Consider the following 13,118-nt stretch of genomic DNA (forward strand, 5'->3'; position numbering starts at 1 on the left):
TGCCGCAGTCACTTAATTTATTGATGAGGATGGGGCGAGAGACAGTGTCAAAGACCTTAAAGTCTAGAAAGACTATGTCCACAGCGACACCATCACCCAAGGATTTAGTTACTTGGTCATAAAAGGCAATCAGGTTGGTCTGGCTGGACCTGCCTTTGGTGAACCCATGCTGATTGCCCCTGAGCATGATCTCCCCTGCAGGCCCCCCACAGATATGCTCCTTGATGATCCTCTCCAAGAGCTTCCCAAGCACCAAGGTGAGGCTTACAGGGCTATAATTACTTGGGTCCTCCTTCCTTCCCTTCTTAAAAATGGAGACCACATTAGCCAGTTTCCAATCCCCTGGCACCTGGCCAGATGACGACGAATGCTCATACAGCTGGGCCAAAGGCTCCACGATGACCCCTGCCAGCTCCCTCAACACCGTTGGGTGGAGGGCATCTGGACCTGCAGATTTAAAAATGTCTAGCCCTTCCAGAAGATCCCCAACTACATCTGCACTGACTGAAGGCTTGATAGAGCTATCCCCAAGATTGTCCCTACCTCTGGTAGGTGGGATATCCTGGTCCCTGTTCAGGAAAACAGAGGCAAAGAAACTGTTAAAAACATCTATGAATCAGCTTTCTTGTCTGGCGTGGCCACCAGATTACCATTTGTGTCTTGCAGGGACCCTACATTTCCTGGTGCCCTCTTCTTGCTCCCAATGTACTTGAAAAAGGACTTTTTGTTGTCCTTAATCCTGGACGCTAGCCTGAGTTCCATCTCTGCCTTGGCCTTCCTAATACCCCACCTACACTACTGGGCCGAGGAGGAGTACTCCTCCTTGGTGATAGCTCCTCCCTTCCACTGGTTGTATGCCTCCTTTTTAGTCCTCAGGCATTGTTGAATGCCCTTGCTGAGCCAAGGGGGTTTCTGAGCACTCTTACCCCACTTGCTTTTCTCAGGGACTGTTATCCTTTGAGACTGGAGGATCGCCCCCTTAAGGTATGACCATCCCTCGTGAAATCCCATCTTCTCTACCTTCTGGGCCCTTAGTGCCTCCCCCACTAGTCTCCTAAGCTCATTGAAGTTGGCCCTTCTGAAGTCAAGGGCTTTAGCCTTGGTGTGAGCCCTAGACACCCCACGTTGGATAATGAAATCCAGCAGGTGATGATTGCTATTACCCAGGTGGTCAAGGACCTGCAGTCCCCTCACCAGGTCATCCCCCATGGCCAGGACCAGGTCCAGCAAGGCATTACCCCTAGTGGGGCTGTGCACTTTCTGGATAAGGTGAAGGTCCTGTAATACAGCCAGGAACCTATGCGAGCGGTCAGACCTGGCTGTCTGCTCCTCCCAGCAAATGTCTGGGTAAGTTTAGGTCACCCATGACAATAACATCCCTTGACCTAACCGCCTCCATAAGCTGACTGGAGAAGTCCTGGTCTAGCTCTTCCCCCTGGTTGGGTGGTCTGTAGTAGACACCCGCTGTAAGGTCCTTTCGCCATGCCCCCCCTTGTAGTTTGACCCATGGTGTGTCTGCCCGACCCTCCTCTAACCCGAAGCAAATCCGTGATGATGTGAGGTGCTCTTTGACATAGAGTGCAACCCCCCACCTTTCCTCTCTGTCCTGTCTCTTCTATATAGGGTGTACCCCTGAATGCCCACCACCCAGTCATAGGTAGGGTCCCACCAGGTTTCTGTGAACCCTACTAAGTCTGGGTTCTTACTTGCCATCAGGAGGCACAGTTCCTCCTGTTTACATCCCATACTATGAGCATTAGTGTAGAGGCACCTGAGGCCTCCTGAGGGTGCTCATGCCTTCCTCCCACTCCCAGGACAGTTGTGGCCCCCTGCTCCTTGGACGCTGATACTTACCCGTGCTTCCCTTCCTCTCGTCACCCTGAGTGCTGGTGAAACATCCTCTCCACTCGAAGCGGCCCCTTCCCCCGGCGAAGCTAGTTTAAAGCCCGCCGTTGTTGCGACCTCACTCTTTAGTATGCTTAAGAAAGAGCATTGCAAACACCCCCCATGGTGGCCTAACTACTGTATTTCTGTGTTTGGTGTGTGCATGAGCAGGGCATGTTCAGGGATGTCCTTGCCAAGACACACTAGGGAGGTAGTGTAGATATGTCCATTGTAAATTAAACAAATTACACTTAATAGATGTCCTAACTATGAAATTGACTTCTCCTCCATTGGAAAACTGACTTGTAAAACCATAGGCATCTAAGTGGTAGTTGGTAAAAGGATTATATTGTAAATTGTTTCTGGATTTTGGATCCTAGTCTAGGATTATACTATGTCTTGGACCATGGCTCACTGTTATCTTCTAAACCAGAGATTTCAAACACATATGGCCCTGTGGGTCAGATTCAGACCCACCTCAGGGGGGCGGGAGGGCGGGAAAGAAGTGGGGGGAAGGTTGGCAGAGGTAAATAGTGGAAGTGTTAGCACCCAGAACTGCCCGAGTCACTGTGTTGGCTCAGGCAGCTGCATGACATAGCATCACCGTTGCTTGCTCTGCCACTGTCAAAACAAGTCCCCAGTGGGGAGACTCCATAAATTCAAGCCCCTTCAGGGACCCTGAGAGCTTAACGACACAACTCCACAGACTGAATCCAGTCTGTAGGAGAAATGCTAGACACTCCTGTTCTAGGTTAATTACAAAAATGTGTTTCACCTGCAAGTACAGCTACAAATTAAAAATTTAATAGACAGCTTCTCAGAGTTGTTCAACAAAAAGTTATAGTAAACTATCATGCCAAAGTTCTTCGGCAGATTCCTGACTATGATTGATTTAATAAAATCAACTTAATAAAGTATGATGCAGAGGTAGCACTATGAAAAATGAATCTAGAAACCTCTATCATTCTTTAAATAAATATTTCAAGTAGCATAATTTTACCAGGATTGCCTACTCCTGTTGAAGATATTCTCTGACCATTTTACCATTTCTGCCCTATTTATTCCAAAATGTTTGTATGCAATTATATTAGGAAATACCAGCCCTATTTTTCTCCCACTTTTGATAATGCAAATACAGATGTCTTATCTAAGAAGTGCAAGACTCCAGATACTTGCAAGGACAATAAAGCTGGCCTAATGATGTCAAATCATCATTAATAGCAACTAATTAAATTTCAAATAATGTCCACAAGTGTTATTAAACCCTTCCTGCCCCTGCCATTAAAGAATGTATTTGTATGTATAATGTAAGTACTAACAACACCTGGGGAGAAGATTAGAATTTTTGTTTTAGCTCATCTGCTGAAGGAAATAGGATTTTTAAAGGGACTATTAATATGGTTTTAGACAAGATTAAGACTTAACGTTAGACTCTGTAAGAGTGGTGTGTTGGCAAGATTAGCAGAAGCTAACCCATTCATTACAGTGGTGACTTCCAATCCACATTGCCTGAGCTTAAATAATCTTCCCTTAGGGAACTGAGACCAGAAGAGACTGACACTAACATCAGTGTAATTTCTCATTTTAATTTATATTTGAGAAAAAATAAAGTCCATAGGAAACAAAATTAATGCATGCACCTCCGTGAAGCTGTGTTCTGCGTTTTAACACCAGTGTCTTCACCTTCCAATTACTACTGTGTAAGAATTTCAAAAGTAGCTTTAACAATCTAGATTTAGAAATGGAAATGATTAAAATGAGTCTTTTAATCCCTTGGATATTTTTTTTTTTAAATCCCAGCATTTTTCTGTAAGAGAATCCAACAAGATACAGCCAGATGTGTGCAAAATACAAACATGCACACGTATATACATAAATCCCCATTCTATCTTACAGCAAAATCTCATGCCTCTGTAATGAGTTTACCTGATGTGAACTACCAATTTTTAAATTAAAAAAAACCCAAAAAGTTTAATAGTTGTATAGATCTACTCAAATTTCCTTTCTGAGATTGGTACGTGAAGAACATATATTTAAGTCCATTTCTCTCCCTTTCCTTCTTACATTCCTATGTCACTTTCCATCAGTCTCGCTGAACAGCAGTAGCTTCTTTCTCCACCTCTACTGTTTCCCCAAATACTCTAAGGGAGCAGCAGAGTCAGACTGATAAGAATCTGGCTCAGTTTCACTTCTGCTGTTCAAAATACTCAAAGGAACAGAAGGAATGAAATTGATTAGATTTTTATAATTTTAGAAAATCGTTGGTCCCAAAATTACCAAATATCTTTGCCTTCTCACAGAAATTTTGTTTTCAGGAAATGCTTTTTTTTTTTTTTTTTTTTTTTTTTTTTTTTTTTTTTTTTTTTACACATTCTTCAATGCTGAAAAGCCTCTAAGACATTAAGGCACATAACTGAATTCAGCTCCTGCATATCTGTTACAGAACACTAAAGTTTTCTGGGATTCTTTACAATGATTTTGAATTGAAAAATGAACAATTGTGCAAAATAGATAAATGGATCCATTTTGGATCTGATGGATTAAAGAACTCTGATCTTCCCTATGTCACTTTATTGTGTAACAATTATTGTAGCAATTAAAAAGCAATAATAAATACTTCTTTATCATCTGAAAACTCAAAATAGTTGTACTGTTATAGTAATGGATAGATAATTACTAGGGGTGTGCGAAGTGGGCCATAGTCGATTTGGATTCCGCCCAATTTGGGGGACAGTGATGCGATTCACTGATTCAGATCACTGTCCTCATTCAATTTGGCTGAATCTGAAGATTCAATTCCAATTCGGAGAATCAGTGATTCGGCCATAGACACAGCTTTATACATTTTTTCCACATACCTCAAGGTACCAGGTGCAGCTCATGAACACCGAGATGATGGGGTGGATGGAGAGTTCCACAGGAGCACGGGCCCCCCCCCCCCCCACCCCGTGTGCTCAGCAGTGGATCCGGAAGTGGACCAGAACTACTTCTGGTCCACTTCTGGGTCCACCACCAAGCATGCAGGGGACCCCCTCGTGCCTTTCTGGCTCAGCAATCGACTACAGGGGGACCCTGAGACCCAGGAGGCACCAGTCACTGAGTGGGAGGTTGGGGGGGGGGGTCCCCCGTGTGCTCCATGGCAGACCTGGAAGTGGACTGGAAGTGCTTCTGATACACTTCCCAGTCTGCCGCCAAGCATGCTGGGGACCCCCCACCCCCATGCTCTCATGGGATGCTCCATCTGCCCCACCACAGAATCGGGCCAAATCTCCTCCAAATCGAATTAGTGACCGAAGCTTCACACCGCCCTAATAATTACCTTTAAGGCTAGATGGAATAACTGTAATCAGCCAGTCTGATCTGCATGTATTAGCCAGAAATTTACTGCAGGAGTTGCTGAATAATACCCAGCTCATATCATGGGGTTGAGTTTATGCACAGCTCTTTTTAGAAATTCATCTAATCTTAATTTAAAATCTTCAAAAAGTAATGGAGATTTTAGTATATCGTTTGGTAAGTTGTTCTATCACGAAAACATTAGTGACTGAAACTAAAACTGATCATCATGCCCCTTTATATATCTGTGGTGTATCCACACCTTGAATACTGTGCCTAATTCTGGTCTCCACACCTCAAAAAGAATATAGAAAAACTAGAGAAGATACAAAAAAAGGGCAACAATGATGGTTGGCAGTGTGGCAGGGCTTCCATATGAGGGACTAGAGGCTAGGCCTATTCAGTTTAGAAAATAGATGCTCGAGGGGTCATGGTAAGGGTTTACAAAATACTAAGAGGTGAAGAGAGAGTAAATAGGATTTACCAGTATTATTTAATCTCTCTCACAAAGCAAGAACTAGGGATCACAACATGAAACTAGCAGATAGTACGTTTAAAACTAACATCGGGAAGTTTTTTTTCCCCACCACACAGAGTGTAATTCAAGTATAGAACTGATTGCCACTAGACGTGGTGGAAGCTGACAGTTTAGCCAAATGCAAAAATGGAATGGACTAATTCTTGGACGAAAGTAGCTATTGAGCATGGGACTTAGGGATGGATAAAGCCTCCGAATTAGAACTTCCTAGACCTTAAATGCTGGAGACTGCAAGTGAGAGAGAAACAGTGAGAGAAAAATCCTGATAATACCCAGTTCACTCTCCCTTATAGCAGCTGCATTTCTGCTACTGGGAGAGACAGACTACAGGGCAAGATGGACCTATGGTCTGCCCCACTAAATGGCAATTTTTATGTTCTAATGAACCTTTTCCTATATGGAGGCATTATTATAATAAATACTCCTGCAACAAATTCAGCTTCTGTTTTGATAAAAAATTATTAATATGCCTTCAAATTCCCAGTGACATTGGGTTAAAACAAGAAATGAAATTCTAGGATTATTTCAATGTTATATTGAAATTGCTCTACCATCCTTACAACACGATATTCTTTCAATTTCATGCAACTGTAAAAGTAAAACCAAAACTATCATCTAGTTAACACCAAGGACCATAGTCTATGGCCTTAAGAACAGAGGCTTGATAGTGAAGTCAAGTGCCTGGTTTTCCACAATAACACCACCATGAGAAATGTACTTAACAATCCCATATATCATGATAAGAATTCAATATCCAGGACATTTTCTGTTCAGTCTCCCTGAATTCAAAGAAAGACAAGATGAGGTTAGCAAAACATAACAGAGATTACTTGTCACTTTAAAGCATTTCCCTGCATTAACTGTTTTGTGCTGTAAGCACAAAAGTGACAACATGTTTGACCAACCTTTACACTGAAGAGAAACAGCCGAACAGTTCAGTGACAAAGTAGATAATGCCTCATGTAGGTGCTGGCTATGAGTATTTACAAGTTTTACAAATGATATATACATAGTGAAGTCCAAGCAGATCCTAAAACAATGAACTATCAGCTCTTGCAGGAACAGCCAAAAGGATTAGAACTATAACAAGCTAAATAATTTTTTTGTACAAATAAATGAGTCTAACCACTAAGAGCAAAATACAGCTCAGTGCAAACATAGGATAGGCTATGTTTAAACCTTTTGAGTTTCTCACCAAGAGCCAGATGCCCAGTCTTCCCCAAGTTCCCTCTCTCTTGCTCAAGGGAAAACTTCCAACGGTCTCAGCCAGCCCTAAATTCCCTTCATGTGGTGGATCATCCATGGACATGTAAGTGGTAGGAGAGGTGAGGGCTGGAAATCCATGTTCAGCTGCACTCCTAGTTGATTCGGTGGGATATGTTATCTGCCAGTGGCCCCCAAACAGCCACCTAAATTGACTGTGCCCAGCTATGACTTTTCCTGGCATACCTTGATCTGCTAGGAGGAGCTAACAGACCACACCAAAGAACTGCAGTGTGACCATAGAGGAGGGAGGAAGAGAGGACCCACAGAAACTGCCAGAAATCAGCCTTTGTCATTCAAACTGTTGTGTGTACGTCATCAGAAAGCTCTGCTGTGCCCCCAAATCACATACCACCTCAGTGATATAAACCATATGGAACAATTTTAGTGCATCATGCCAGAATGAAAAATGATTTCAAATACTAAGCCATAGCTGCAGCACATCGCTAGAAAGTAAAATGCCATTTATGTCACGCCACAGACAGAGACTACAATGCTGGTCCCAAGGGGCATTTTTACAGTTGCTATTACTAAGTTGATTAGCAACTAAAAATGTTTCTTTCTGTGCTTTGTACATACCAAACATAATCCAATTCATATTTATGCCAATTAATGGATTTAGACAGTCTTAAACCACAGATAATGGGGAAAGTATTGTCCTAAGGATTCACACTGCTTATACACAATACAGTCTCAAATGGCATAGGGACATAAGTATGGACATGAAAGGTTAAACAACTAATTGCTTAACCGGTAAGTGCAGTTATAACTGGTTATCCTTTAGCTGGGGGGGGGGCAGCCTGGCAGAAGAGTGGGGAGGGAAGCTGTGCAGTGCCCCAGCAGGAATCAGAAGGCAGCACAGTGGCCAGGAGGGAAGGAGGGAGAAGTGTGAAGGAGGGGAGAGGGGAGGAGAGAAGGGGACTAGTACCCGTATGTCGCAGGGCACTAAGGTGCCTGCTCCTTTAAGAGCAGAAACTGCCTGGGGAGAGAGCCCAAAAACCCAGATAGAAGCCCACAGGTGCAGGTTACCATAACAACAGGCTAACAAGCAAATTAGCCTGCACCTGCACAGCTGACCAGAAGAGGCAGGGCCCTGGCCCCCGCCCCATATAAACCCTAGGGCTGGGACTACAGAGGTATTTCCCTGCCAGCAACCAAAGGGGAAGGAGCCTCCAGGAAGGAATTGCTTAGAGACTCTGCAGCTGCCTGATATGCTGCACTTAGGGCTAATGGGGCTCCAGGAGCTCATCAGGTACCCTTGCAGAGCACACCCTGAACTTTTGTGTTATGTTATAGCCCAGGGGCTCATGTTTTGGTTGCTGTTTTATAAGACCAGTGGATTGGGCTGAGGTTATTGGGGAAGGAAGAGGCCTCATTGGGGGCCCACTACAGTGTGGGAACCCCAGCGCCAGGGTGGGCACAGTGTTCAGGGGTGAGCGGAGAGCCCAGTGCCAGGGAGCACCGGAGAGAGAGACAGGGTTGCGGAGAGCCCAGTGCCAGGGAGCACCGGAGAGAGAGAGACAGGGTTGCGGAGAGCCCAGTGCCAGGGGACACCGAGAGAGAGAGAAAGGGCTGTGGAGAGCCCAGCGATGACCAGAGGCCAAGGTGAACTAAGGCCTTGGAAGGACAACGTGTGAACGCCATCTGCGAGGCTTGGGCTGTGGTAAAGGGATGGTTTGGAGCCACGCATCTAGGCCATAAGGCTGAGGGTGTCCCAAGAGGCATCCATTTTGGAGTGGGACCCAAAAGGGGTCCAGGAACCCACAGGGTTCAGTGGGGTCCATCAGGACCATGCCCAAAAATACAAACTAGAGGGCAGCCTCCCTAATTTAATACAACGAGACAGGGCAGGAGAGAAAGAGGGTGCCAGTTGGGCAGGATTGGCACGGTCAGGAGCCCTAGGGGTATCACGGCCAACCCTGGGGACCCCATCCCGTGACACCATAGCTTAAGACAGGGGCAGGAAATTATTTCAGCTGGAGGACTGCTTACCAAGTTCGGGCAAGCTGTCAAGGACCACAAGGGTAGCCCTGCCCCTTGACAGGTGGCCTGCCCCTGGTCGCCATCTTGGGACCAGAAGACCCACCCCCCCCTAACCTTTGCCCTTGACCTTTGCCACCAAAAGTCTCTCCCCTTGTCCCTGGGACCTGTGCCAGCAGGGACCCAAAGCAGGGTGGCAGGAGAACAGGGTCTGGGCAGGCAGGGGATCCAGCCCATGGGCTGTATTTTGCCCACCCCGGCCTAAGAGGAAGATAGGGAGCAGCTTAATGACTCGTCAATTAAACGATTTGCTGCTTGTTCACAGGTGCTCCCTCCTTCCCAGCCACAGGGCTTCAAGTCGGCTGGGCTTGCCTCTCCCACCTCTCCCCCCCACTTCGAGACAAAGGGCAATGGGAGTGGCTCCCAGCAGGATTTGTGTCTTAGCTGCTGTGTTGTTGGTTAGTCATTTAACTGATATAATTAGAGGATGTTAAATGAATATTTTTATATGATATTTACACATCCCTAGATGTGAGAAGAATCACCTTTTGCCTACTACCTACCAAAGGCTCAATATGTCAGTTCTTCCTATGCTACATTATGCTTTCCTTGGTCACCAGCTAAGGATTTAGGCAGCACCTAAAGAACATTTTTTTAACTTGGGGGTTGCTGGCTAGACGGTCTTGTGCCCTTCCACTCATGGTTAGACTAATCATTGTATTTGGGATTTGGAAGGAATTTTACCGCAAGATCAGATTGGTCCAAATGGGAGGTGGGGAGAGAAGAGGGTTGCTTTTCCCTGTAACAGGAGGCATGGTCCTGTTCCTTGGATCTTTAACATTTTAACAGTCTTTGCAGCAGCAGGACACTGGTTATCATAGTCTCCCTGCTTTACCTGTGGCAGATTAGGGTGTTATGTCTTGTGTTCAGTCAGTGCTGACTGCATGGTTTTGCTAATGGGCTTGACAATGGATTTGTATAGGATGGTTTAGATAGGGTTGCTTCTGCCTCAGACAGGGGGTTGGATTAGATGACCTCTGGAGGTTCATTCCAGCCCTACTTTTCTGTGATCCTATGAAAAAGTGCATTGCATAGGAACAGTCCTTTTGCTATACAAAACATAGGCTTCTTACCAGAGAAGGCTATCAGTCATAATACCAATACTGTAGACAACAGGTAACCATCCCAGGTTTTCCTGGGCACAATTTCACCACCATTTAATATATCCATTATTAAAATACTTTTCTAGACAACTGAGAACTATATATTAAAGGTGTGCTGCTAAATCCCAGAAGTTGTTCTTCCCTTTACTTCTTTAGAAATATAAAGATAGTAAAACATTAAAAAACAAAATTTTCATCCTGTACTTAACTCAGCATCCTTTGACCCCCCCCCCCCCGCCAAGGAGGTTGCAACTTGAAGCGCTCAGGTTATCAAGAGTTTGCTTTTTTTTTTTTTAATTCCCACCCACCTGACAAAATAAAATGCTACCTCTACTGAAGTTGATTAAAATGTTGGCTTTTTCGTTATGAAATTTCCAGTCTGTTACTAGAGACAGAGACATTTTTCCATGTCAGTTTAAGAACAATAAATGGTATCTTTAGCCTGAAAGGATACCCTTAAAACTATCATTAGAAGAGCTGATTTAATCTGCATTTTCATTAGAGGCACAATTTAAGTTTTGAACAATTTATTAACAGAAAGCATTATCTTCCCATTGCTCAAATCTAGCAAAACAATTGCAAAGCACTTCAGCACAGGGCTCATATTAAGCACAAGTGATGCCAATGAAGCTAAGATGCTCAAGCGCTTTGCTAGATCAGAGCCTTGTCTGGGGTCCCCCCCACTTACCTGAGCTTCTTGTGCCGGGGCTTTTTGTCAGGAACCAAGGGCATAGAAAAATTAATTTTCTACATTTTTTTAGGGGCCCTGCGGGCCAGAGAGAATGGCCTCGCGGGCCGGATCTAGCCTGTGGGCTGTATTTTGCCCACCCCTGCTCTAAATGAACTAGCCCGGGTGCCAGATGGAGCATGATGTTCTGCTTAGACTAAACTTTTAACATAGCATCCAAGGTACTGAGCAGATATACCCCATTAAAATGCATTAAAAATTAAACCAAAATGATCTAAAACTTTGACATCCTATAGGACCTTAAGAAAGAACCTACTCACACAAAGAAAAGTGCTCACATGTAGCAGTTTTCAAGTGTCAGCACTAAGACTTCTGTTTAGGAAAGGAGCTATAGTATTCCCTGACTTTTTGAGGCAAGAAATTTTGTGAACTTACTCTTTCATCTGTCTCTAGTTCAATGAATCACTTGTCTGTTCCTATTTATATCCGGATAAAAATCAAAAGAAATATCCCACTCCAGAATCTCACGCTTTATACGCACAGATAAAAATGCAAGATATACTGCATCAGCATACAGTAAGATAGTTTAATCATACAATTTCTTAAATCACAAGTAAAACTAAGACTATTTCACCACATACTACAGGCAGTAGTATGAGGACTAGCTCCACTATTTTTATAATATGCAATTTTGTAATTTCATTCCACTAACATACAAAATATTCCTCAAATTTTATGATCCAGAGAAGTACAATCCAGTAACAGTTCTAACCTTAGGTATAAAAACATCATTTTGAAATATACAGCAATGGCCATTTCTTACTTCAGTGTTCATAGTATACAGGTTCCTACTTTCCAAGCCTAGAGGATATATGAAATACAGCCTAAACTACTGTATATTTAGTTATTTTTTAACTTTATGGATGCGATTCTCAACTGTTTACCTTCAATGTAGCTCTCAAAATAAATTAAGCTACCTATTTTTCATCAACTGGGTTTCTAATCCAATATTTCTATTATAGGGATTTCTTTTAATTAAAATAATTTACTAATTCTTAAGTTAATCATAGTACACACAATTAGAAATAAAGCACTAAAACAGGTTTGTTTGTTTTCTAACTGTCGCATCAATTATAAATGTAGATACATTACCTGAGCTAAACTAATTAACTGCCTATTTATATAAACTATATGACTGTTGGATTAAGTACAAGGAAAGACTTGAAAACATAAAAAAGGTTAAGTTCATATATTCTATTATCAAGCATTACAGATGACTAGACGGATGACTCTAGAGAGTGTCTAAAATAATTCTTTCAATTCAATGGTTCTATAATAATTGGTTCATTAGAAATTTTAGAAGCACAAACTCCTGGACAGGGAAGGATTTGTAGCATGTTGACAGTAATCTGCAACAGAATATTCTAGGCCACATGAAATGCTTTATTCAGAATGCCATCATTAGGACAGATGGTTTCATTTACATTTTCATTAGGTGGACAATTTAAGTTTTGAAGAATTTATTAATGGAATCATTTATTAATAGAATTTTAGCTTACTCTTACCATTTAAGAGAGCATTTACACCATGGCAGTAAAGGTTTACATTCTAGGCCTTTGTTATCAGTAAAACTTGAAGCAATTATTTTAACTTGATTGGCAAAGCTTTTACATAATATTTTATTTTAATGGAGTTACACATTAACTGTTCCAGCTGCTCAACTTTAAAAAATGGGGACATTTAAGCTTATTATTTAACTTGGAGAGTGAACTTCCTTTTCAAAAAAATCTGTTATAGCTTCCCAACTTTGTCTATATAAAGTAATTGTCAAAAACTGCACAGTAGAGGTAATTCTTCCTTGCTGTACTTAGTAGTTGAGCTAGCAGTGCAGCCCCAACTGAAAAGACCACATGGATGATTCTATGCATCTCCAGGGTGCTCTTTTTCCTAGAAATAATACCTTTATATTGGATAAATGGCATTTCATTACCTGGAAGGAGTTCATGCAGCGAAGTGAAGGTGGCAGAGAAGCATTACTCAAACTCAGTATCAGCAGCAATTCCAAACATGTTTTTGATGGAAATATTAGGGAGTGAACTCCAATATCATTTCCCCATGAATCAGCAAGGCTGGAAAGTAATAAAAAAAAATATTAATTAACCAGCCTAAAATATATATTTCACGCAAGGCTCAAATGAAGCCTTGAAAGTACTAGACTGTTCTTGTGTATATGCCAGTAGTTCCATTTCACATACATTTTCTCTGT

General features: G+C 42.8%; 1 protein-coding gene across 2 annotated transcripts in view; it reads right to left on the minus strand.

The window, feature by feature from the left end:
* UBE3D (ubiquitin protein ligase E3D) overlaps positions 1-13,118 on the minus strand; it is a 179,159-nt gene that overhangs the window by 59,778 nt on the left and 106,263 nt on the right. The window contains exons 9-10 of one of the 2 annotated variants that reach the window (XM_059731599.1): positions 12,843-12,981; positions 3,451-6,537 (exon numbers count right to left, since the gene is read on the minus strand). In XM_059731599.1, the coding sequence (XP_059587582.1) occupies positions 6,529-6,537; positions 12,843-12,981 (148 nt within the window). In that variant the 3' untranslated portion in view covers positions 3,451-6,528. Of the gene's footprint in view, positions 1-3,450; positions 6,538-12,842; positions 12,982-13,118 lie in introns of those variants that run through there. The other variant, XM_014600577.3, reaches the window with a different exon arrangement.

The sequence above is a fragment of the Alligator mississippiensis genome, chromosome 1, assembly GCF_030867095.1.
Source record: "Alligator mississippiensis isolate rAllMis1 chromosome 1, rAllMis1, whole genome shotgun sequence".
Taxonomy (NCBI): Eukaryota; Metazoa; Chordata; order Crocodylia; family Alligatoridae; genus Alligator; species Alligator mississippiensis.